Here is a 27,326-nt window from a genome sequence, read left to right as displayed (position 1 = left end):
CTCAGGCTGTGAGCCAGTCAAACCTGTGCAGCAGAGTCCTGCCCATACCTCAACTGTGCTGCTCTCTTGTTCACCCCCCTCCTTCTCCTTCAGCTGCTCTCGTTCGCTCCCTCCCTCCTCTTCCCCCCTCCCTTTCTCTGCTCTCGTGGATGGTGAAGCACTCTATTGCTCACTCTCGTCCTCTCAGTCTGCCTGAGCTGTGGACAGGGCTAGAAGTGTGTACTGGAGTGTGTGTGAGTGAGTGTGTGTGCGCAGCACGGGGGTAAAGCTGGAGTGAAGGCGAGTGGAGTAGCGTCACAGGACCCTCTCCCCGGACATAGCACCTTCCCAGGCTGCCGAGAGCTTCACCTCGAGAGGAATACACCTTAAACTCGCTTGATCTCATAACCCCCTACCCAGCCTAGGAAGTCCTCGATGGAGCCATGTGAGCACCAGTCCCTGCCTGCCTTGCCAGGGATCTGATTTGGATTGCCTCCCTTGGACGACCTCGCGGCTCTGGATCTCTCTCTCTCTCTCTCTAACCGAGGAGGGAGTGCAGAGATCTCTAATTCACCCCGGAGGGGAGCACCGTTCCCTGGGCACTCTGGGCTGTGAGCCCCCCCTGGGCTGGAGGCCAGTGCTCCAGCACCATGGATTACCTGATTGGGATTGTACTGCTGTTGTGCGGGGTGTCACTGCCTGGGAGACTGGCCCTGCAGCACACCAAGAGGAACGTGCCACGGCTCCGGCTCTCCTACAATGGTAAGTTTTGGAGCCACTGCTGTCTGCTGAGAGCCTAATATTTTACCAACCTGTTACAACTTACTGTCTTTTCAGACCAATTCTGTATTACTTTATTATTTTTTCTATTCTTCACCCATTAGTATTAATATCTCTTTTTCTTAGATCTTCCTATATTTATGTATTCTTGTGTACAAATATTCTTATGTTCATCTATCTATCTATCTATCTATCTATCTATCTATCTATCTATCTATCTATCTATCTATCTATCTATCTTGCCATAGTTTTTCTTTTTGTTGTTTTTTATTTTTCTGCATTTTCTAGTGTTTTAACTAGCATTCTGTCACTTCACTATTTCATTTCTGTCTATTTTCTCTCTCTCTACTTCTGTCTCTCTCTCTCTCTCTCTCTCTCTCTCTCTCTCTCTCTCTCTCTCGCATATGATCGTCTATTCTCATTTTGCTCTGACAGATTGTTTCCATATGTTCAGGGAGGTCTTAGGGAAATGTAACTGTGTGTGTTGGCTCTTGCTGGGCTTGCTCCTTGCTGCTGTCCCTCCAGACTGAACTCAGCGCCTGGTGCCCTGTTCTATGGCTTCCAGACCGAGGGGTGTATCGCTCCGTAATGGTTTTCAATAGATAACCAGGGGTCTACGAGCTCTGATCTTTAAATCTCCGCTTTGAATATTTTATTTCAAAATTGTCTTGGTTCTTGGAGTTTATTGGTTCTACTCAGGCTTTGTGGGAGACTCTTTGCACATACAGTCAAGTGCACATGTGCAGAAATGTAGCCACACACTTCTGGAAGTACCCACATATCCTTCCACACCTTCCCACGGTCCTTTCTGTCTGACCTCCAGCACCGGCAGCTCTGCTGCTCTATGTGTGAATGGTGGCGGTGGCTGTAAACATGTTATTCTCTGGACAGAGTGTTATTTTGTATGGCGACTGTGGAGAACCCCAGACTAGAGCTGCCTCTTTGTACACCCGGGCTTTCATCTCCCGCAGAAATAAGCACCAGAGTTTTTGCCATATTTTTGGCCATTTTGCTTTTAACGTAAGCTAGGCGAGCCTTTGTGGTTCTTTGTCCAGAAACATGACCAAAAGTATACAGCTCAATGTGTGGCGATGATCTCTCTCTCTCTTTCTTTCACTCTCACTCTCATTTCATAAATACCGATGTTGGTGGGTATATGTGTTCGCATTTGTGTTGATTGTAAGGTTAGTGTGAGGCACATATTTACTCCAGTAGGGGCCATTAAAACACCCTCTCATTTCTTTTATAGATGGATGGAGTTATTTTGGTGCAACAGCCTGTAGTCTGAAATACTCAGAGAATGTGAACAAAGAAGGAGTGAGAAGTCACACACATGAATACATAAATATTCACCTAAAACATGACTTCTTCTGAGTGCAACAAAGACAAGAAAAGATGATGAAGTATTTTGCCTTGATATGCAGGTTTGGGGGCTTTGAAGTTTTTGTTTTTGCACATAGCGTCTTCCAGCTAGAAGACTGGAATGGCACAGGAACACCTGTGGCCAGTCCCACAGTACTGGGGCAGCCCGCAGCATTGTGGGAAAATTGGACCTTTTCATCAAAATGATTCCTTTTTTACAGGTTTTTTTTTGTTTTGTTTTTTTTTGTTTTTTTTTTAAGTTTCACACTCATGTGATAATCTCCTTCCTACTCCTCTTTGACATGGCACCAGGGGATGGATAGTGGATGATGTGACTGACAGACACCTTCACACAGTCATATCACCACTGAAATGCTTCCATCAAGAGCTCCTAAATGGGGATACACTGGTCAAAGTGTTCTGAGGCTCAAAACGCACCAATGTGTCAAACTGCCTCCCGGCAAAGAAAGAAATACATTTCACCAACATGTGCTATACACACCCTGTGTGTCAGAGAGAAATAGAGAAAGAGAGAGTATATGTATCTGAACGTGAGATAGCGAAGGAGAGAGAGTGTGTGTCTTAACGTGTTTTTGGCTGCTGAGATGTGTGAGAATAGAAACAGGCTAAGATAATTAGACACCTGCCCATGGTGATAGAGCTCTATGTATGTGCGTGTGTGTGTGTGTGTGTGTGTGTGTGTGTGTGTGTGTGTGTGTGTGTGTGTGTGTATGTGTGTGTGTTTATGTGTGTGATTGAGTGGCCTACAGGTGTTTGATGGCTCTTTTGATGCCTCACAGACTGACAGATCGGTGTTCACACCCACACACTGTCTGAGAGCCAGTGAGAAAGAGAGAAGGATGAAGGGATAGTGAAAGAGAAGAGAGGAAGAATGAGGGAGAGAGAATGAGAGAGAGAATGAGAGAATGGGAGCGGGGGAGAGAGAGAGAGAGAGAGAGAGAGAGAGAGAGAGAAAGAGAGAGAGAGAGAGAGAGAGAGAGAGAGAGAGAGAGAGAGAGAGAGAGAGCGCTTTAATGAAAGGAGCTGGCAGACAGTAGCTGGCCAGACGAGCCTGGTCGTTAAGTGAAGTGTCATTCATTCTCACTCCCCCTGTGAATGCAGCATAGTAATTAAGCCAAATAAACGTGCAGAGCCTCTCTCAAGGGATGCACTCTCAAACAAGCATGTAGAGAACACTCTCTCCAAGGAGGGCTGGTCCCTTTCGTTCACAGGCACACACACACACACTCATACACTCACACACAGATTTGTCATGGCTAGTACCCTCACACAGAAGCAGCGACTCGGGGACAGGCAGTACAGCAAAGCAATGCTCTCTGGAGGAAGGCCTGTCAAACGATGTCCGAGACACAGATTTGCCTGAACGCAGCACAGTTTTTAATTGATCGCCAAGTGATAGATTCTCCTCTCTGCCTCCTGGCCCTGTAATTATTCTGCAAGCCATCTCTTCACGTTGCCTTGCTGGGACTGAAAATTGCTCCTGTCAGCGCTTTTGGCTGCATTGTTTTGTCTGTCTGCTTGCTGGAGACCCACATGCCTGTCCTCACTTTGTGAGGAGTCCAAATTAACACCAAAGCCCTCATCCTTGGTCTGTGGCTCTACCCATGTGTTCACACTGTGGGATTTTCAGTGGTGGAAGCCTTAATGCCCCTGTCTGCCCAGTGATCCCAGCACATTAATACAACTTCCCTAGTCCTCGCTGTTCCATGGGTGACTGAGGTGGAGCAAGCCTGTGGCTATGAAAACACTGCCCCCTTCAGGCTGCAGAGCACATGTGCAGCACGCCCAGGCAGAGACATCAGCTTCTGCAACCGGGCGATCCCGTCACCGCTCCCTGGAGCAGCCAAGGAGTTTAAAGAGCTCGTGAAACAACCTGATAATTACCCACTGCAGGGTAATTACCGGGGACTCGCATCTCATTACCCTGCCCCGCGGCCTCCTGGGACTGATCAGGATGGGCGGCACTGGGACAGGGAGAGACTGCGAGTCGTCGGAATTCGGCCTAAATCTTCCAAAATAGACACTCCGCGCCGAACCGCAGCAGACGCGGTCTGGAGGCCTGCAGTAGTGCATGCTCGCTCGCTGGTGGGGGAAGTGGAGGATGGAGTGGAGCCAGATTCTGGGGTGGATGGAAATTATTATACAAGAAGACACGGCTGCTGTTCTTTCCCCCTCTCTCAAGTTCTCTCTAAGTCCGTCTGTCTTGCTATCTGCCACTTCAAGTGGGCTGCCTACAACTTTCCAGCAAATTGTTTTACATGGTTCAATTAATGCATTTCACCACTCTCTTGACTCAACATTTCAGCACCCACTTGGCACAATATAGTTTACAGACACAAGTATAGATGGTTGTGTGCGTGTACACCTGTCTCATGCGTTGTGTATCTGGTTACAGAGTGGACATTGGGTACAGGGTGTCAGGAAATTGTGCACCTGTCTCTGAATATCCATATCTATAGAAAAGCACTTTTGGGAGTATCACATTTCACCCACCCTGCTTGTGTGTGTGTGTGTGTGTGTGTGTGTGTGTGTGTGTGTGTGTGTGTGTGTGTGTGTGTGTGCGTGTGTGTGCGTGTGTGTGTGTGTGTGTGCGTGTGTGTGTGTGTTTGTATGTCACAAATAGAAAACATTTATCCCCATTTCAGTGCTGCTTGGAGAAAGCCTGAGGGCTCTTTCTTTCCCTCCTCTCTTTCTCTCTTTCTCTCCCTCCTCTCTTCTTCTTGCTCTCCTTCTCTGTCTTTCTCTCCTTCCTTCTCCCCCTCCTTCTATCTCGCTACCACTCCTTTCCTCTCTCTCCTCTCCATCTCCTCTCTCCTTTCTTCTATACTTCTCTCCCTCTCTCATTATCTCTGTTTCTCTCATTCCATCTCTCACTCCTCCCTCTCTCCTTTTCTCTCTCATTCTCTCTCTCCTTTCTCTCTCTTTTTCTCTCTCTTCTTCTGCTCTACAACTCTATTCATTCCCACATATTTCACCACGGACTCTCTCCCTGTAGCGGCTTGTCCATCAGAGGTACTAATGATATCCAAATCCACAAACTGTTTGCTCTCTCTCTCTCTCTCTCTCTCTCTCTCTCTCTCTCTCTCTCTCTTTCTCTCTCTCTCTCTCTCGGGAGTGTAGTAATCTGGGACAGTGCACTAGGAGACTCAGTTTGGGCTCCAGCAGTGTCTGACTGTGTGTGTGCTGTGGCCAGAGGAATGCTTCCTGCAGTCTCTGTGGTTAACCCTGCATGTCCAAAGCACATTCACCAATAATTAAATACTTCCCCACACACTCTCCCCTCATACGGTCAGGCGGGCAGCCCAGAATGCAGTGGGGTAACATGCAAGGCCACCTCTCAGACTTTAAAACCGAGACCCAGCAAGGCTCTGTGAGCATAGTGTGTGTGCATGTAGGCAGAAGCAAGCACACTTTAAACCTTCCCCTGTCAGTGGAACATTAACAAGCAGAGAAATTGCCTTTTTTCTTTGATTGTGGCTGCTTGGAAGCTTTTGTCATTTCTGTTGTTTATCTCCTGGCACATGCATGCTGAGCTTTACCTCACTGATTGCAGTGTTGACGTGAGTCACTTAGCCAAGTCATAAATCACAACTGTTCATGCGAGGGCTGCCTTTTCATGCCAAAAAGTGAGCAGGGTGGGGGGTGGGCGTTGATGGTGTCTCCTGCTGGTGTCACTGGGAGTGACCCCGCCGGTGTCTGCTTTCCCTCAGCCACCCCTCTTGAGCTGTCGATCAAAAGCCGCCGGAGCTCACTCTTATGGGTTGTTGCCGAGGCGACTGACGCGAGACCCAGTGCGCGCTGGTCCGCTGGCATGACGGTGCTGAACAAAACCACACCACACGCTTGGCCTGATGAGAGGAAGAGGAGCAAAAGCAGAGCGGGTGAGGGGGGGGTGAATGGTGTGGGGGTGCGAGGGAGGTGGGGTCGCAGGGGTAGGGCCCAGGGGAGCAGCTGTGCCAGGATCTTCCATGTGGCTTGAGGCACACTGTTATTCAGAGCTAAATAAACAGGTAGCGCCCCAAAACCAGTGGAAATGGTCCTTCACTTTTTGTTCCATTTATCCATGCTTTCCTCTCTACCTCTAGAGTGGAGCCACAGAGCAGCTCATACACATCCAGCATACACATGTGGAAATGGGATTTTCTGATTGGTTGAAAGTATAATGCAGTAGTCTTCAAGCATGACTTTAATGGGTTCATGGTTAATGTTTCTGTCTGCTGTGTTCAATGTAGTGGAGCGTACTGTACTATCCCACAGTGCATGATGCTGCCTGTGTGTTTCTGTCTCTTTACTTTTATCTGCTATGTAGTGTGATGTTGGCTGAGATAAGCTCCATAAACCCCTTCTGATTCTGAAATCTGGACATGCAACAATGTGTGGACGCGTGTATGCCATATTGTGTCTGTGCATGTCATGACTGTGTGTGTGAGGGTCTTTAATTACAGCCCATTTGAAGGCTGCCTCTCATGACAGCCTCAGCATGGCGGCTCTCGAAAAAGAATGCCTCACTCACGGAGTTCAAGCGGCAGTCGCTCACTTTCAGCTGGAGAAGAATGCCACTGCACTTCTCAGAGCCAACTGATGTCCGGTCAGAGCAGCAGGAGTTCGTAGCAGGCAGGGGAAAGAGAAAAATACAATGTCAGAATATAGTTCACAGGTAAAAGAACAGACTGTTGTAAATTACAGATGTCGTCTACAGTCACAATGAGTAAGGATGCATGTAAACTCTGTACACGCAGCTGTCCTCCACTCAACTGCCTTCTCTAGTGCTGTGGAATACGAATACCAGCGTGACTTTCTCATCCTGGCTGGCAGAACCCTCAACTGATCAGTGCTCTGATTAGCAGCTGCCCTCATTAGGCACTTCCACCCTGATGAGAAAGGCTGCTGCTCTCTGACAAGATAAGCACTCATCACATTCAACATGAAACACCACACTTCACTTGCTCTCTTGTCTGTAACTCTGGTAGAGGTCTATTGGCTCAAAAAATAGCAACAGTTATTACATGTTAATTTCTTTTCCATTACTGTGCAAGTCATTGCAGGTGCATTTAAAATTCACATTTTTGGCATGTTGTGTGCCTATGTTCATGGCTGTTGTGTAAGACTATGTACTCGGGTGGCTTTGAAGACATAGACATAGGGGAAAACTGCTAAACACTACTGTTCCTAAGTCTCTCTCTCTCTCTCTCTCTCTCTCTCTCTCTCTCTCTCTCTCTCTCTCTCTCTCTCTCTCTCTCTCGTACTGTCTCCTGGTCCAAGCACGCAGATGTCCAGAATCTTAAGAGAATCAAATGCAGATGACTAACACAGCAGCATGTCGGTCGAAGCTCCTGGGACTAGCTGCAGACTCTAGATGTCACTATTCATTATGATTCATAACATTTGGGCTGCACAGAGAATTGTCTAAATGTTGCAGAAATATTGGCTTCACCTGTGGAGTGCTGGGAACAGCCTGCATTGGGGAGTTTTCTCCGCCTGGCAGTGATTGTGGAGCTTCGATTTTGCTTTTGGCTCCTCTCTTTCTCTGCTTTCTTTCTGTCATCTTTCATCTCATTTCCCTCTTTACCACATCATCTCCTTGCTTCCGCTCCCGCTCGGCTTTGTCTTTCTGCTCCCATTACTGTCAGGTCTTGCATCAGGGAACGTAGCTTAACCAAAACTTGGTGCATCATTGTAAATGCGTGTTTTTGCAAACTGTCGTGCAAATTGAATGATTTTTTTTTTTAAATCACAAAGGACAACATGGCTGTTTACTCATTATGCAAACTTTAAAGTATAAATTAAATTTCGATTCTAGATGAACAGCCTAAATATGTGTCGATTTCATGCTATGAATCATTTCACTTTCAAAATCGCATGCTAATGTGACATTCCTGCCAAAGGAACCGATCCATTCAAAAACTTTGAGGGTCTCTGAGCTCAAAACACTGATGGCTTTTGATGCAGGCTCCGATTTCTTTACCTGAACAGGTCTGTGACTTTGCATAGCAAGGACTCTGTCAGGTAGTGATAGTGTGTATCTCTTTTGCAGTGTGCAAAAGTGCATGTTCAAAATCTGAGCAGACACATGGTGAGAGTTATCCAGCCATGCCTTAACCTCATGTAAATGATTAAGCAATTTAGCCAATCACATGCTTGGATGCTTTCTCAAGCCTACAATGATTGGATCACATGGTTTTCCTGTAATGCTTGAATGGACAGTGTGACATTACAGAAGCTGTTGGGGAACAAAATTTTACCTGAAACCCTCAAACCTTCTGCACACTGTTCTTTTTAAATCTGAAATATATGAAGTTTAAGTTGTATGATTTGTAGAATGTGCCACAACTGTGCTTTTATCAACACTTTAACAATGTAACAGATTTTTATATAATCCTACTATGTTAATTCCTTTAAGGATCCAGTAATGTTGTCCAGTTAACATTAACTCGCTCCCCACTTTCTCTTTCCTCCCAATCCTAGAGATGCTGGACTCCAGTAATTTGGTGACTTTCACTGGACTGGCCAACAGTTCAGGTTACGACACTTTTCTAATGGATGAGGAGAGAGGGAGATTACTAGTGGGAGCAGAGGACCATGTCTTCTCTTTTGATCTGGTCAACATAAACAGAGACCTCAAACAGGTAATAATTACAGACACACACACACACACACACACACACACACACACACACACACACACACACACACATACAGAGAGAGAGAGAGAGAGAGAGAGAGAGCTTTCTCCTTTGCTCGTGACAAAATAATTGAAGTGGGAATAAATGATCTGTCAAATGCATTGTGTTCAAGCCAATATGAATCATTACTCCTCAGCCACACTAAAGAATGTTTAATTCTATTGTTCCTTGATCATTGAACACATTCCTTCCTCAGCATTCATACAATTACTGTGCATGCAACTTATAGTTTGTGTGTACATTTGTACAATGGTAAAACCACAATTCCAAATAGTTGGTACCAAACCATCAACCTGGCTTCCACCCACCCCTTTGTAGAAGGCAATATGGTATTTCAAATGCTAGTCTGTCCTTTCACTGTGGTAAATAACTTTGTAGGTGTAACCCAAAGCTAATAGGCCAGTAAGGGTTGTAAAAAAAACACAATCACAGTTCACTCCATTTTATTCTGTAATGGTCCTGACATACCAGGTTTCACTATAGAATTCCAGAGGATTTGAGTCAAGAGCACAGGAAGGGTTGATGCTGAGGCAGGAAACTCTGCAGGTGTGTGGTGTGTGTTGTTGGAGAAGAGAACCTAGACCCAGGGTTATCACAGTGTGCCGGCTCCCTCCCATTTCCGCTTTATAACATCCACGTTCGCTTCTGCCTCTCTCCCTTTTTACTCTGGCCTTATTGTTTCTCATTCCCTGATCAGATCTGGGGTCTTCTGAGGTCCTTTTATGCTCTCCCTCTCTCTCTCTTTCTCTCTCTGTTTCTCTCTCACTCCCCCTCTTTCTCCTCTTTCCCTGCCTGCTGTCTATTTTGATTTCCTCACATTCCTTCTGTCTCCTTGCTCATTCAGTCCATGTCTTGACGGCTGTGGGCAGACAGTATTACCATTCCGTTAGTTTTCCTAGTAAAGGCTGAGAGCTAAGAGGGTTTTTATCTTACTTGAGTCACACACACTCAAACACACACCCACACACACACACACGTAAACATGCAAAGACACACCTACAGACACGCACACTGTCTTGCAGCCCTTTTAGCAAGTTTTTATTATTTTACAGTATTATGTATACTGTAACTAGCCATCAGGCCTGGACCTTTGTAGTTACACATGTTTTTTCTCTATGTATCTCAATTTATGACATTTATGACATTCAATGTGGAAACAGCAATTTTCTGATAATGATGGTGGAATATACTCTACAATGCAAAAAAAAAAAAAAAAAAAAGGTGTAATTCCAAGACTTTAGTAACTGACCTTAGCAGTTGGGTTTTGAGTGTAGACCTAATAGGCCATGGATTTTAGCCCTGGATGTTCAAACTTGTTCCTAACCCTATTCATGAGTAATTGTGTATCTTTCTAAATGACAAATTGTATGTTTGGTATTGCTTGCATATTTTCAATGATTTCTCTTCCAGTAATTACATTTCAGTGAGGGAAGTGAGGCTTAGATAAGCAAATGTTACTAAGGTTAAAATAAGTATAAACTTAAATATGAAATATGAAACTATTGATTGATTTTGTGTACAGGCTTCCATAAATATATTTTAACAGAAAATAATTAAATAATTAAAGAGAATTCATTAAATAAAATAAATAAATAAATAAATCGAGTCTAATCATTTCTTACAGAGTAATAGCAGTTTAAGGAGGAATGGAAAGATGGGAATTGTATGAAGTGTAAACAAGATATTAGTTACTTTGTTTATTATATTTAAAGATTGAAGGGAATTTAAGAAATGAATAGACATTATGGATGACTAAAAACAAAGGACAAATTAGGACTTAGAACTTCACTATGTTAACTAGGTCACGTTTCTGCAATAGCTTTCACACAGATTACAACCCTGTCTACAATCAATTATATTTCATTGTGTATTTCAAAATTTTGTTGTGTATTTTGCTGTCTTGGGGAGTTCAAAACAGGCAGTAACTCTTATGAGCTAGTAAAACAGTAGACGTTTTCACAACAAAAGTCATTTGTTATACGGAGAAAAAACAATTTGAAACCTATTATTTGGCAAATATATGACAACGAATAAACTGAGAAAGTGCTAACAAGAAGCTTGAGAAGTAGTGAAAGGTCGCTGTTCTATCTGTTCTATCTACCTGTTCTTTCAGATAGTGCAGCCGTCTGGAGAACTTTGACCAATCGTGACAAAATCCATAAGAGCTACAGTCAACCCAGCCTCTTGTTTATTATTTTACTTTAGGTTTAAAAGCATTTTGAATCATTTAACTTTGCTTTTGGTGCAGATCCAACTAAAATCAATTCTGTGTGCAAGCACTCTTGTGCATACGACTGTTCGGGCTCCTCTGATATGCTGAGCGGTAGGGCTTGCTCAGTCTTTCCATGATTTGCTACAGATGGTGGTGGCAGAAGGATGGCAGATACTGATCTTTAATTATTTTACTGCCCCCCCTCATGTGGAGTTGTAGTCAGTCTTTTGCAGCACTTTGTGTTATCCATTCACACATTAACACTCTCTCTCTCTCAATCTCCCTCTCTCACTCTCTCTCCCTCTTTTTCTCTCCCTTTTGTCTCTCACACTTTCTCTCTCCCTCCCTCTGTCTCTCTCTCTCTTGCTCTCTCTCTCTCTCTCTCTCTCTCTCTCTCTCTCTCTCTCTCTCACTATTTCTGTTTTTCTCTTTTTCTCTTTCTCCCTCCATCTCTCTCCCTAATGCAGATCGCCTGGCCTGCCACACCTTCAAAAAGAGACGAGTGCAAGTGGGCAGGAAAAGACCTCGCAGTAAGTGTGAAGCGCTCCACTTTCAGCCTTCAGACCCCACTTCTAAGATCAGTCCGGCATATCTCGAAAAAACCTCCAGCACTACTTGTGCGGTGCCTGTGATTTATAGCCATGACCCTGCTCTCTGCAGTAACAGTACATTTGCTGTAGGTGGATCTTGTCCATGTGGTATGACTGTGATGAGTGCTGGTGTTAAAGAGTGTGTGCCCATGGTGGTGGCCACTCTCTTTCTTCTTTGCTTTCTGTGCACTCTTTTATTCCTGCCTGAAGTTTATTACCCAGAGTGCTTTGCTTGGCCGTTGAATATGAATGCTGGGGCCTAGCCTAAATTGGAGATTTATTTATCTAGCAAACTAACAAATCTCTCTCTCTCTCTCTCTCTCTCTCTCTCTCTCTCTCTCTCTCTCTCTCCTGTTCTTTCTTTTTTGTGCATTTGTAAGTCCACGTGTGTGTGTCAGTTTTTGTGTTTTTGTGTGTGCACATGACTGAATGTGTTCATGTGCGTGTCTGTATGTGCATGTGAGGCATGCACTATCTGATGGTAATTTCACGCCTGGTTTCTCTGTAGTGAGATGAGGGGCACAAGGGGGGCACAGGATCATCAGATATAACTCACACCATCTGCTACTAACACACACACATGCACATGCGTTTTCACACACACACACACACACACACACACACACACACACACACACACACACACACACTTATATACATATAAATATATGCATGCAAATATTCAGCCTGTTCAGTAAATATAAACAGTCTAAGGCAATACACAGTAGTCCAACTTCCCTACTTGCTCAGGCAAACTTCTTATCTTTGTTATTGAAATGTTCAAAGATTTTACCATCCTCTTTACAGGGCACAGTAACAGTTACAATTCTCCTACTCCTAACTCTTCAGATCGCACATTAGCCAGTTTCTACAGTGTTTAGAAATGTGGACTATAGGGCCACTGTTGGCTGTTTAAAGCTTGGGCCTCACTATTGTTCTCCCACATATAATTGCTATTAAGTTACAGCTTTATTTCAAATACAATAAATTAGTTCTTAATACTTTTATAAACCCCATTCTCTTCAGTGCCATGTTTCACCATATAAAATGCAAGGGCATTTTACAATTGTAATTACATGTTAATTACAGATTAATTACAGGCATTAGGTTGTTCTCAGCATGGGCTACTATGGGGAGTTGGCAGCAGGGAGTTCCAGCAGAACAGCCTGTTCAGCTGCCTCTTCCAGTAACAACCCCACCCACCCCCACCCACCCCCACCCCCCAAATGGCACACCCCGAGCAGCCGATGCTTTTCAAATCAAACCAACTACAGGGAATTTCAAACACATCCGTCAGCACTGGGAGGAATTGTAGTGTGCATGTAATTATTTAGTCAGGAATGTACATATGTTCTCGTTGCTAGGCACAAAGGGCACTGAGAACGCCACGGGCATTTGATGCTGCTTTGATGGCACGGGCAGATGGTTCAGGTCTTTCCAGGAAGGTCAAGAGCAGGCTGGACTGGGTTTGTGACTAGACAGTGGAAATGTGACTAAATAGCACTGCTATTAGCTTTTGTGTCCACGCTAGTTGATCAAACAGAGGGACATCTGCTTTGAAGTTACATTTAGACAGCACAAATATGTCTCTACAAGTCTGTGGTTTGGTGGAACAGCGGCTGGGGGTGCTGGAGTCATGACCACGTGACCCTTTCTTATGTTCTTAAACGTCCCCTTCCTCAGCCAAAAGCACACACGAGACTGAACTGTCATTGTTTATACAGATGGGTTGTCTTTGTTTTCTTAATGGCCATGGAAAGGTGAGTGTGCTAGTGGGTGTGCATAAGATTAAGTGCACACACAAGCAGTTTTGTCTTTTTGACTGTGTGTGCACATGCAAACATGTATGTACAGACATATATATTAAGAACATAAATGATCTTCTGTGTTTTCTGTGTGTTTTTATGCCGAATAGATGTTTGTCATATTTAATATGTGTTTATTATTTGTGAATCTTTCCTTCCCATATCTGTTAATTAAATGAACCTGGAGGCCATTCATGGACTAAACAATCACAATCTGTTTCCTACACTCATAGCGCAATGAGACTGTCCACATGTGCTATAGATTTAACACTCATCAGAACCACACACACACACACACACACACACACACACACACACACACACACACATGGGTGCTAAAGAGAGCAAACTGAGAAAGTAAAATGGCTTTAACAGGTGCAATTCTAATCGGTACTTCTCTGGGAACTCAAAGACATTTTAATGACACTTCAAGCTTAAATATTGAGGTTAAGAAGCATTTAAAAGTGTGTTGTATGTTCAAAATACAAAGTATATGCTAATGTAAATGTGTTCTCATAACTTATACAATGACCAGCCACTCACTGTGGATAAACAATACCTATCATAGCTGCCCAAAACATTATTGCAATCATATACAGGCAATATGTGAAGTGCATACACCACGTGAATTCTTTGCTTATCACATGCCAAAATTTTTCTTACTATTACATTTTAGCACCACATACATAATCATTAGTTAAATATATAATATTAGGTGGGTGAGAAACAGCTCCGTTTGTCACAGGGTCATATTCAAAAGGAGCTCCTTATTTCAGGGGTTGTGTGATATGTCCTTTTTCAGAAAGAGTGCTCCAACTTTGTGCGGGTTCTGCAGCCATTCAACCAGACACACCTGTATGTGTGTGGCACAGGTGCATTCCACCCCATCTGTTCCTACCTGGAGATTGGCAAACGAGCAGAGGTATGTGCACACACACACACACACAAACACACACACACACACACACACACAAAAAAACCCAAAAACAAACAAACAAAAAAAACCCCCACACAAACACATGCAAGCATACAAAAATTGTAAAGCCTTTTAACTTTTCTGGTTACACTTTTCACAAGACCTTTAATGGGTAGTACATCTCAAAGGCACTCATATTCATGAAACACAGTCCCCAAATTCAAACCAGTGCTATAGGTCAAAGAAGATTCATTCAATGGAGGCTATTATCTCAGGCTAATCTTCCGCTGATGCCCTGCGAGCAATTTCAGACCAGCGATGTGCAAAAGGAGATGAGGAAAAAGAGAAGTGTATTTATAGTGAAGAGGGTGGCTGGTGTCTCTCTAATAGGAAACGTCAGTACTTCATCTGACTGCCATTTTGCAATTAGCTTCTGCAGGGTGTACAGGGTGGGGATGCTGTTCAAGCTCCAGATGTCCTGGCATTACTTGCAGTGAGTGAATAATGAAGAGTTCCCTCTCACAAGGCCATGTACTTCTCATCTGGAACTTATTTGTTTATTTTCCCAATTTTCCTATCATTGAATTTTGAAGAATGTTTTATGTTCAGCATAATGTCTGAAATCACATTGTGAATGTCTGCACTTTAGTATTATTATTAGTATTATAATTAAAATTGAGGGGAATGCTAAGAAGTCTGATAATAAAGAAATGAGCACCGCTGATAACCTTTGGTATTTAGAATTAGGACTTGTAAATTCTCAGCAGAAACAGTTTACATGGATATTTATGACCACTCCTATCTTCTAAATCCTTTGTCTGTTACACTGCTGGTAATTCAGGTTCTTGAGTGCTGTCACCTTTTCCCTCAGGATAACCTGTTCAGGCTAGATGTGTCCCATTTAGAGAATGGCCGTGGGAAAAGTCCATATGACCCAAAGATGCTGTCATCCTCTTTGCTGATTGGTGAGTGACTGCAAGTTCTCTTTTGACAGGTAGATTGCTGATTGCATGTGTTCTGCCTAGATATCTGATGGTAAATGTGCTTTTCTAATTGGCAGATGGAGAACTGTACTCTGGAACCTCAGCAGACTTCATGGGACGAGACTTTGCTATTTTCCGAACACTTGGGACCAATCACCCAATCCGCACAGAGCAGCATGATTCCAGATGGCTAAATGGTAGTAGATCTTTTGGTAAACTGTTTACAAGAGGGCTCATGATTGAGATGAGACATCCACGTAGTTGTGTGTGTGTGTGTGTGTGTGTGTGTGTGTGTGTGTGTGTGTGTGTGTGTGTGTGTGATTAAGAGGCCTTCATTGGAGATTAACTGGGCTGGGCTGATTATTTCCTGTGATAGATTGTCTGAATTAGCAGGGACGTATGTGATACAAAAGTTCAATTTCATCTTTAGGAGCAAGCCCACATTTTCCCATGTAGCTAATCTCTGCTTGTCTGGTCCTGTGATCAGTTCTAATTTCACCCCTCCCCCTAAATGCTTCCACATATTCAGATAAAAATGTGCTTTTTATGAAGGTATTATTCATACCTTAATCCCCATCGTCTGTTGCCACGGATACATCAGATCTCACCTTCATTGTATCTCTCTAAATGGTGTTGCTCCCTTACAAAAGGATCAGTGGTATACTGAGGATTAACTGGATGGCAATTCTATCAGACCCTTATCAATAGAGACACAGACCTTTCACAAACTTTAGGCAATGCATTCAGTCACTATTGAACGACAGCTGTTCTTTTGCATCAAAGAAGCCTTCGGGATACTGGCTTAGGTGAAGCTTATAGTAAGCCTCCCTAAATGCAGAGGTCTTTAAAAACATTCAATGTATTGAATACTATGGGTCTGGAAAGAGTGGGAGAATCTACACTAAATGATTCCCCTTTCATACACACATACACCCACTAATCAAGTAGTAAACTTGCTCCTGGGCTGGACATTCCACTCTGTAGGCTCCACGTCCTGTTAGCAATAGGGTGGTTGTAACACAGCACCGTATGTAGTTGCATGTGGGTACAACTTGCATGGGCCGGGATTACGTGATGTTTCTGTAAAGACCTCTGGTCATGCTTGAGTAAAAGGACCCCTGTAGCTGTTGATATTCAATCCCTGGCTGGATTTGGCCCATTTTGTTAAAGTTGAGATGGAGTTATTGAAATGTTCAAGCGCTCCCATATGGTTTTACTGTCAAAACCAATTTTCAGGGCCTTGAGTTTTGCATGTATTTTTCAATATTGCACTTTAGAGTAATTACTACTTGGCTCCTTGTGTCTGTGTGTGTATGTGTGTGTGTGCCAGACCCCAAGTTCGTTGGCATTCACCTCATCCCTGAGAGTGATAACCCAGAAGATGATAAGATCTTCCTGTTCTTCAAAGAGAATGCCATGGATGGGGAACACACAGGCAAAGCAACTATCTCCAGAGTAGCACAACTGTGTAAGGTAACAATACACACACACACACACACACACACACACACACACACACACCCACACCCACACACACATATAAATATATGTTTAAATGTATGTTTATTTAGGTGCGTGTGTGTGTGCGTGTGTGTGTGTGTGTGTGTGTGTGTGTGTGTGTGTGTGTGTGTGTGTGTGTGTGTGTGTGCGTGCACGTGTGCAAATGTGTTCATGTGTGCTACTTACCCAGAATGACGAGGGTGGACACAGGAGTTTGGTGAACAAATGGACTACCTTTCTAAAGGCTAAACTGACCTGTTCAGTCCCAGGGCTTAATGGCATAGATACGTACTTTGATGAGCTACGTGAGTATTGCTCTTATTTATTTGCTCAAAGAAGAGCTCAAAACATTACATGGCCAATAGAATTCAAAGGTATCAGTGTGCAATGTTCTGCCCTTTCAGAGGATGTGTTCTTAATGAGTGCTAAAGACCCAAAGAACCCAGTGATCTATGCTGTCTTCACTACCTCCAGGTAACACTAAATGCATATTCATGTTCAGTACACTGTGGACCCACCCTCTCTCCCTCTCTCATATACACCTCTTAGCATAATTACATGGTTTGACACCTGTGATGCATCCCATCTCCTCAGACACGTCTCTTCCATAATCCAGTTAGACACAGACGCTCACTTCACCTCCCCATTCTCTGTATGGGAAATTCCACCCCCTACTCTGCTTGTACCTGCTGATCAGCAGCCCCTCAGCAAAGCCTGGAGGAAATGCGATTAAGGGGGAAAGGCGAGCGCCGCTCCCCAGCTGGCCTGCTCCTTTCCTGGGCTGAGCGGCAAGGAGGGGGCTGTGGGCGGAGGGAGGAACAAAAGCAGACAAACGAGTTACATGAGAGAGGCGCTTTTAAGATGATGGATGAGCATGCGGTGCATTCGCACACACTTGCTATGTGTGCGTTTGTGCGTGTAAGCGAGAGATGAGGAAGAGGACAAACACATCATGATTAATCACCGTCAAACAACACGAAAAGCAGAACGGGGGGCAGGCGGCACTCAGGCGGAGCGAGTTCAGTATTCCTGCCTTGCTGCAGCTTTAATGTATGCAGAGAACATGGCCCTTGAAAATTCAATTACCAGCTTTGAGGAATTAGGCTGGTTTAATTGCTTTTCTAAGTGCCCCGCTCCAGAGATGAATAGAAGGGCATTCTGGGGACTGGCTTTTAATATTACCACTTAATGAGCCCTTAAGGCTGCAAGACTGGATCAGTGGTTTATCTGAGTGTGGTTGGGTCTGGGTATGTGGGAATGTATGTGTGAATTCCTCTCTGTGTGTTTGTGTGTGTGTGTGTGTGTGTGTGTGTGTGTGTGTGTGTGTAGGTGTGTGTGTGTGTGTGTGTGTGTGTGTGTATGTGTGTGTGTATGCATGCATGCCCCCATCTGAGTAGAAGAGTAGTGTGTTCATTTGCCCTGTGGTTAATTGAATTTTTCACTAATTAACATTTTATAAATGCTTCTCCATACATCTATCAGGGGATGATCACTACTCTCACACCCAGTAGTGCACACACACACACACACACACGCAAACACCACACAATTACAGGTTTTACATTTTTTATTCTTTTTTTTTTTTTTTTTTTTAAATCTGAGTTCATTAATTGAAAGGACACTTTCATCCTCTCTCTTTTGATGGCAGTAATATCTTTCGTGGATCAGCTATCTGCATGTACAGCATGGCAGACATCAGGAGAGTGTTTCTGGGCCCCTACGCTCACAGAGATGGGCCCAACTACCAGTGGGTCCCCTTCCAAGGCAGGGTGCCCTATCCACGCCCTGGCACAGTGAGTTTCTGTAACCCTCAGAGTTTTACATAACATAGCTCTCCTGCATTTTAACTAGCATACCTTGCACATTGGAATGAAAACATATGAGATATGACCAGACACTAGCTAATGCTGTATTGGTAATACTGATGTAGCCACAGGAAATGAAGCCATCACAGGTGTGCTCACATTCTTCTCTTTTCCATTCCCAGTGCCCCAGTAAAACCTTCGGCGGGTTTGACTCCACCAAGGACCTCCCTGATGACGTCATCACGTTTGCACGTCTCCACCCCGCCATGTACAACCCAGTGCAGCCGGTAGGCGGCCGGCCTATAGTAGTACGCACCAACGCCGACTACCAGTTCACCCAGCTGGTGGTGGATCGCGTGGAGGCCGAGGACGGCCAGTATGACGTCATGTTCATCGGCACAGGCCAGTAGCTTCTCCCCATAGATGAGAGCAATGGGATTCTCTTTGTTCATGCACATGCGCATAGCTTTATGTGTGCATAACCTATGTTTGCACAAGTAACAGGGCTACCATAATCTGCACATTTTACATTTCAGTTTCAGCTATTTCAGCTATCAGGAGTGTTAGATTCAAGCTGAAACTACAGTCTACAGGGCAGTGTAGCTGCAAGAATAGTTTGGTTTACCAAGTGAATACGACACAATTATATGCAGACACACTTTGTACATTAAGAGCCAAGTGTGAAAACTGAATAGGGAGTTTGAATCAATGTGTGTGAGTTAAATGTGCTGTTGGCATTCTGTGGGCAGACTTGGGCACAGTGCTGAAGGTGGTGACCATCCCCAGAGAGAGCTGGCATGACCTGGAGGAGGTGGTGCTGGAAGAGATGACCGTCTTCAGGGTACGCTCCTCAGCAATGCCTGATCAACATCATAATACTGACAGCCACAGTACCTACGCCTCGCCCTAAGGACTTATCTGTTTATGAGTGTTTATCAAACAGAACAAACAATACCTGTGAGTCAGAGCTCTATGTGTTTTTATCTCACCACAGGAGCCGACTCCCATCACGGCTATGGAACTATCCACTAAGCAAGTGAGTGAACTGACAGCCACTGGCTGGCTCCTCTCTGCGGGCTGTTTTTAACCATCACAGAAATACAGGTCTGACCCCAGTATCCTGTATTTGCCTGTGTCAACAGCAACAGTTGTACCTGGGTTCAGCTGTGGGGATATCCCAGATGCCTCTGCACCGCTGCGAGGTGTACGGAAAAGCATGTGCCGAGTGCTGCCTGGCCAGAGACCCCTACTGCGCCTGGGATGGCATGGAGTGTTCCAGATACTTCCCCACTGCCAAGAGGTCAGCGCTCACCGGCCACCTCTCACACACTGGCCTTCCATTCCAATGCTTCCAAAAGGTTCTGTGCATTCTTGAAAAGAAAAATTAATGGAGTCATGGTTCCATCCATCACGGTTATGTGCAAAGTCTCAAGATGATGTAATATGATCAGGGGTGAAATATATGGAGTGTATTGTGGTGGATTCCTAGCATGTAATGAAATTAAATGAATGAAGAGGTTTAATACTAAAGGATTGTTTTCAGTTTTATTTTCAGGTTGAAAAGAAGCATGGCCCCATACATCAAGATTAATTCTGGAATCAATTTTCTTCACCATTTTTAATCAACATTTCAACTTTTCCACTTCATTCAATATTTCTGCCTTTTCCATCCAATTTTTTTAATGTGCACTTTTAAAATTCTTATAAATGAAATGGATGGAAAACCCACTACATTCAGGCCTCCTTGACGTACAGCCAAGCACCTCTGGCCTTCTGGCATAATTTAGATCAGTAACTAAGTCATAAGCATTTGGTTGTTTGTATTTACTTGTCTTTGCCAACAAGCCTATTAGATTTCTTCCAAAGGAAGACTTTTCTTTGTTTGGTTTACTGCTTTTTTTCTGTGTGAATGGTAGATGATTTATTAATACACATTGTCTGCCCTAAGATCTGTCTGTAGTGCTTTTGCATGTCAGCGAACTGGTTTTCAGATTACACGCTGCAGCATTCTGGCCACAACATCACTCCACAAATACCCAATGGCCAAAGAATACAAACTCACACATACATTCTGCTCTACAGTCCCATACTACACACACACAATGTGTGATTTTACTGCCTTAAATATAATCTACCTCCTACATCGCTCAACCACATGATAGGAGCTCCACACACTTCAGTACAGCCAGTGGGAGAGAGCTTTCTCCACACACAGACAAACACACACACACTCACATGATGGTACCCTGTAGTGTGGGTATCATGCACAGCCAAAGGCTTGTACCTTCCCAGCTTCGTCTTGGGCCAGAGCATGGTAACATGCCATCCTGGTCAGAATTGGGCATGGTAACATGCCCTTCTTGTCAGAAATGGGCATGGAAACATACCCTCCTGGTCAGAAGTGGGCATGGGAACACGCCTTCCTGGTCAGAAGTGGGCATGGTAACACGCCCTCCTGGTCAGAAATGCTGGGCCAGTCTGTTCCTTTCCAAATATTTTCTCCAGCAATGAGAAACAGACTTCCCACCACTGCTCACACATCACCAAAGAAAAGTGAGAGAGGGATATGTGTGTGTGTGTGTGTGTGTGTGTGTGTGTGTGTGTGTGTGTGTGTGTGTGTGTGTGTGTGTGTGTGCGTGCGTGCATGTGTGTGTGTGTGATTGACCAAGAGACTGAATTACTGGGTGTGAGACAGCCAGACAGAAGAAGAGATTGGGATGGTGGGGACAGTTAGGGAGATAGAGTTAAACAGTGGTATACTGAGCTGTGGATATCTCAAGAAGGTGAGAGATGCATCGAGAGAGGAACAATGAAAGTGCTTTAAGCTCATATATCCTTTCCTCTGCAGAGTCCATCTGATCTACAGTTTAATCTCTGGATTTTCCTTTCCACCTCTTTAGCCGCCTACGTGTTTCCGCCTTCCTGTTCCTCACTATCACAGTCCTGACTCCCATAAACTTTAAACTTTAAGCTTTTTATTTCTAAAATATGAAAAGTATACAAGGCCTGGCTCCAGCCTCTATCCCCTGGCCCCATACTATGGTCCCAACCCCTGGCCCCAGACCCTGGACCCAACCCCAGGCACCAGACCCTCATTTCAACCCCTGGCTCCAGCCCCTGGCCCCAGCCCAGCCCTTGGGCCCAACTCTTGGCCCCAGACCTTGGCCCCAGACCCTGGTCCCAACCCTTGGCCTCAACCCCTGGCTCCAGCTCCTAGTAGAGGCATGGAGTAGAGCTGGTGCTTAACAGAGCACAAAGCTGCTATAAAAACTCTGGCTATGGCCTGGCCCTGAGACAGCCTGAAAGAGGCCCCCATTTTAACTGGACATCAGAAGGCACTGCTGTGTGTAGTTCCATGATGCATGTATGGAAGGCCTGCCAGCCATGAGTCATTTTGCTGTGTGCACCAACTGGTGCGCTAGCATTTGCTGTTTGTGCCAGTATACCACCCACCCCCCCCAACCCCCAAAACTCACCCTCCCCCAAGCTGACAGCCCAGGCTGCAACGGTTTGCTAGAGGAGAGTTCTTTGACTGGAGCAACAGTGCACTCTAGTGGTGTGAACTGGTTATTTAAATGTTTGTTGCAAAATCTTGCCTTTGAACGGTGCATGGTGCATAAAATCTTTGTAAGTTGTTTTTACAGATGAAAAAGGTTTTCAATATATTGTTTTTGTTTTTCTTCAGGAGAACAAGGCGGCAAGATATCAGAAATGGAGATCCTCTCTCCCAGTGCTCTGATCTGCATCACAATGGTAATCATAAATACCCACAGGAACACAAATGTAAAGGCATGCACACACAAATCCTTTAGACTAGACGTACCCTGCACATTCATGTGTCTTTTGTGTGTGTTTGTTTTAGATGACCTAGAGGGCTACAGCAGTGTGGAGGAGAGGAATGTGTATGGGGTGGAAAACAGTAGTATGTTTCTAGAGTGCAACTCCAAGTCTCAGAGAGCTCTCATCTATTGGGAGCTTCAGAGGCCTGGTGAGGAGCACAAGCATGAGGTAACACACAAAAACACACACATGCACAATAGTGTACTGATTGAACCCTATAAATCCTATAAATTTCTTTCATATATGTTAGTAGTAGTACCTAATGAAAAGTACTCATGTCTTGAGACAGGAAATAGTTGAGTGATGTCTCATATCAGATCAAATCAAATCAAAATGTATTTATATAGCGCTTTTTACAACACATGTTTTTTCACAAAGCAGCTTTACAAATGTCCAAGTCCAAGCCCCCAGTGAGCAAGCCAAAGCTGACAGTGGCAAGGAAAACCTCCCTAAAGCATGAAGAAGAAACCTTGAGAGGAAGCAGGACTCAAAGGCTGGGCGCATGCTCCTCTGGCCAATAACAGTCACCACAACAATAATTACAGTTTAACAATTGATCTCTTTAAATAACAATTTTAAAAATGGAGATCCTCTTTAAATAACAATTTAAAGAGAAAAATCAATTTTAGAAAATGAAAAAAATAAGCAATTAATGTCTAGTCCAACCTACTAGAGGTCCTAGTCTTGTCCCAAGGTGTGCATGTTTCCAAGACCCATCCTGCAAGAGAACGTCCATTAAGGGCAGTGGAAAAGTGTAGTGGGCTACGGGAAGGGACAGTAGGGGGAGGTGAGAGGAGCCATGGCTGCTGAGATGGGTAGAGCATCAGTATCATCATGGCATCCTGCAAGAGAACGTCCATTAAGGGCAATGAAGAGTAAATGGCTGGGGTAGCGGTGTGGTGGGCTACAGGAAGGGGCATCAGTGGGTGGTTAGAGTAGCCATGGCAGCTGAGATGGGATGACGCTCAGTAACATCACGACATCAGGAGTAGGTGTATCTTGGCAGAAAGAGAGAGTAGATTAGGCATGTCCAGGTACGAGGGTGTGTAAATTAGGGAACTATAATGTGCAGTGATGGACTCTGGCAGATTGAGCTATGGCAGCTAAAAGGAAAGAGCCAGAAGGAAACACAGGCATGAAGGCACCCTGGAACATCAGCACTCAGCCGCTCTCAGTCAACAAACTTGAGTGACAAAAGAGAGGTGAAGTGAGAGCAGCATAGCGTAGTTTACCATAACTCTGAATGCCCATGGACCCCCAGATTTACACCTTTACCTAAGATGGGAAATAGTTAATAAAATGCCTGACTGTACAAATAGGTTTTCAGCCTAGCCTTAAATATTGAGACTGTGTTTGAATCTCGAACATTTACAGGAAGGTTATTCCATAGTGTGGGAGCTTTATGGGAAAAAGCTCTGCCCCCTGTGGTAGATTTTCTTATTCTTGCTACTAGTAATATTACATATGACAGCAGGAAACATTCAAATTCATGTATCCTCCGAGAGGGAGGAATTCACATTATGTATGTGTAAATTGGATAAGGTGTAATATATGTAGTTAAAATGACCCCCTTGTGTTTAAAATTAATATATCATTGGTAATATTAGATATGGTTCTGTAGAATCTATACCTAACTAAACCTAACTAAATATGACATTCTATAATCAGTAAGCAGTACAGTTCTTTCATTCAAATATTTACTAGGTTTTTACTGACAATGAGGAATTTTAATGAGAACAATATGACATGATAAGAGAACCTACAGACAGACACATACTCTCACACACAGCTGTGTTGCTTTTACAGATAATGATCTGAAACAGATAGAGCTGGCTTGACCTCTTGCCCTTCGACAGTAATGATGGTAATCGAATAGTTCTCAGATTACAACCTTCCCACTGTGCAAGGAAACCCTGTTACTGAACTTGCAAATGCCCTTTCACCCTATGGATAACTCCACGCTCCTCAACTCACTACAGAAACATTTAGTTGTTTTAAGACTAAACCTAGCCTTTTTTTATGAATTTATTTAAAGAATAATATTTAACTTATAGTAGATTAATAAAGATTAACAGTCCTAAAATAAAATTCCTAAATAAAGTCCTAAATAAAAATTAACAGTCCTAAAACATATCTATATGTAGTAAAAATGGCAACTATGTCCAACATACAATAATAGTGTTCCATAATTTCCATGCTATCATAATATAAATTGTAACTCAGTCTCTCTCTCTATCTCTCAGATCATGATGAATGAGAGGGTGAGTCACACTGACAGAGGCCTGCTCATTCGTAGCCTGACCCAGGCTGACACAGGAGTGTACCACTGCCATGCCGTGGAGCACGGCTTTATCCAGCCACTGCTGCGCCTCACCCTGCAGGTCATCCCATCGCAACGTGTGGGAGAGCTGCTCCTGCTCCGTACCGGGCCTGACGACCGTGAGCCCATCCCCAAGCACAAGCCCTGGTACCGTGACTTCTTGAGCCTACTGGAACACCCAGACCTCCATAGTGTGGATGAGTTCTGCGAACACGTCTGGAAGAAGGAGCGGAAACAGCGTGGCAAGAAGCCTCCCAGAAGTGGCCTGCCCACTGGCCAGAACTCGCAGACATCCAGCCAGAATCAGCATGACCAGAAAGCACCCAGCAGCACAAAAGCGACAAATGTCCCTAGTGGCCTGAATCTGCCCAAAGCAGCTGGGATCCAGAGAAGCCAAATCCCACAGGGTACCACCAGCCCACACGGCCTAAGCCCCAGGTCAAGCCCCAGCACTCCCAAAGGCTCAAACACTCAAGAAAGCCAGGGTCAAGGGAAGAGAGGTAATGCACCGGCCCGAAGAACACCGCCCAGCACGGCCAAGTGGAAACAGCTTCAGGAGAACAAAAGGGGACGTAATCGCCGGACCCATGAGCAACAGAGACCACCTCGCAGTGTGTGAAGCCATGGATTCTCCACTATTTCAGACACACACCCATAACATGCATCAAACATGCAGATAGCTATCTAGCAATCTTCATACATCTGTATACTGCAAACATTCAAAGAAAAGCACAATAAGCAGAAAAACTGCACTCTTAGAACACTTGTAGTTTGAATAAAAGGTGAACTTTATCAAACTTCTTAACCATAGGAAGCACAATTACAATTATGTACCATCAAAGACATTTAACAGTAGTGTGTATACAAGTGAACTGATACACTTTCCTGTACATAATGTTCCTATGCTGAAGGGCATGAGTGTGTGTTGTCCCTTAAGACTCTTTTGTCTTGGAGCAAGAGAAGGATCACCATTTCCAAACTGCTTCCTCTGTTCAAACAGCTGTTGAGAGAAGTTTGGGAAACTTCTACAGAAACTGAGATGTTTTATTTAGTTATCTTCTCAATCTTTATCCAGGATGACTGTGTTGTTCATTGTCATGATACATTTACCATGGTTCTGGATCAGACAACATCCCCTAATATGGACTGTTTACCAGCCTGAAAGAGATTGGAAAATTGTGGAGTCTGGTCACTCTGATTTGTGAAGATTATTACAGGAGTAACTATAGTGGGCACTGTATAGAAAATAATTCAGTAATCATGGCTACAAGATATTGTTAGCCATAAGGCATGCGTTACGGAGGCATGCTCTACTAACAGTTCATCTGATTGCTGACCCTTGTAGCCATTCTGACTTAAATGTTAGCCTAATTAGTTGCTGTATATTCATAATAGAAAAGTGACCCAACTGGATTATGAAGAGGGTACCTGTGGAGACAGGATTTTCCCCTCAAATACAGAATTCAAATGTGCATGACATTGTTTAATTGAATACATAAGCTTCATTAAGCCAGTTGCATAGTTGAACTTAAAAATACATTTTCAGATTACAGGGGTGGTTTATGATAGATCTGAATCTATTTTATTTTTATCTGAATTTTGATTTTATTTTAAATAGAAAATAACATGTTTTGTGCCAAGTTCTGCATCTTTTAAAAGGTGCTGTGTTTGGTTATTGCTATAACCTTGGCTGTTTTATTTTAAGTTATTTTTATGCTAGTTCACCTCATACGAATGTGCTCTTGCAGTCTGTGTTGAGAGTGTAAATATATACAGCCAGACACCACTTGACTATTTATTGCTGATTTTTTAGGGGTTACAGTTATTTTTGATATTATGGATGTTTTGAGATCTATTGTAAACAAAAGTGAAAAATGTGGTGAAGCACATTAATGGACCAATACTTTTGTCTTTTTTTAGTTTTTCCTATTGTTTGAGGTTTGAGAAGTCTGCCTCTTCCTATCCTTCACTTTTTCTCTGTAATGCCCCCAAATGAAGCTGTCTATATTTCATTCCCTTGTTTCTGTATGAATTGCTCATCAAATAGCAAAATATTACGAGGATATGACTAAATTGTAAGATACTGAATGCCCACACTTTAGCTGTGAATCTCCTGTAGAAATGTTTAGGGTAAAAGTCTGACTGACTCTTCAAACTGCATGTGAACCTTAGTGCATTCACTTTATTGTCAGTGTTTTCTGTGAGGTCCGTTCCTTGCCATGAGCATAGGAAATGTGAAAAATGTTTTATTTCATATTACTTATGCAAAGATAAATATGTCTGCCCTCTTTTATGTATTATAAAACTCATCTTTTGTACAAACAAACCACCTCCACCCCCCAAATGTATGATGTTTCAATGCAATACAAAATGATGTCCACAGGATGGCGCTCCCAGCACTCCTTGCCAAAGACCTATTTTGTCTTTGGTTGGAGACAAGTAATTTGAGGTAGCTGGGAGCTCTTATAACTGTCAATGGGTGTTTCTGGCATGCATTTGGTTGTCTAAATAAATATTTCCTCTATCGTTT

At 43.8% G+C, this 27,326-nt stretch overlaps 1 protein-coding gene across 10 annotated transcripts; it reads left to right on the top strand.

Moving 5' to 3' along the window:
* The first annotated feature begins 149 nt into the window (after nt 1–149).
* Nucleotides 150–27,326, top strand: sema3aa (sema domain, immunoglobulin domain (Ig), short basic domain, secreted, (semaphorin) 3Aa). Of its 10 annotated transcripts, none has more exons than XM_027020249.3 (20): nt 150–741; nt 5,853–6,023; nt 8,608–8,768; nt 11,505–11,567; nt 14,235–14,354; nt 14,779–14,841; nt 15,220–15,313; nt 15,409–15,528; nt 16,662–16,804; nt 17,022–17,136; nt 17,236–17,305; nt 18,480–18,624; nt 18,819–19,038; nt 19,386–19,477; nt 19,631–19,672; nt 19,779–19,936; nt 22,322–22,389; nt 22,499–22,644; nt 24,283–24,340; nt 24,720–24,855. In XM_027020249.3, the coding sequence occupies exons 1-19, from the start codon at nt 630–632 to the stop codon at nt 24,292–24,294; spliced, it is 2,115 nt and encodes a 704-aa protein (XP_026876050.2). In that variant the 5' UTR covers nt 150–629; the 3' UTR covers nt 24,295–24,340; nt 24,720–24,855. The 10 variants fall into 10 exon arrangements, with proteins under 10 accessions (XP_026876050.2, XP_026876045.2, XP_026876047.2 ...); XM_081723260.1 differs by lacking the exons at nt 150–741; nt 24,283–24,340 and adding exons at nt 6,588–6,799; nt 6,882–8,115 and having other exon boundaries at nt 5,892–6,023; nt 24,720–27,326; XM_027020244.3 differs by lacking the exon at nt 24,283–24,340 and having other exon boundaries at nt 158–741; nt 24,720–27,326.

The sequence above is a fragment of the Electrophorus electricus genome, chromosome 11 (assembly GCF_041902795.1).
Source record: "Electrophorus electricus isolate QZ-2024a chromosome 11, ASM4190279v1, whole genome shotgun sequence".
NCBI lineage: Eukaryota > Metazoa > Chordata > Actinopteri > Gymnotiformes > Gymnotidae > Electrophorus > Electrophorus electricus.
This window is presented reverse-complemented; position numbering and strand designations above follow the sequence as displayed.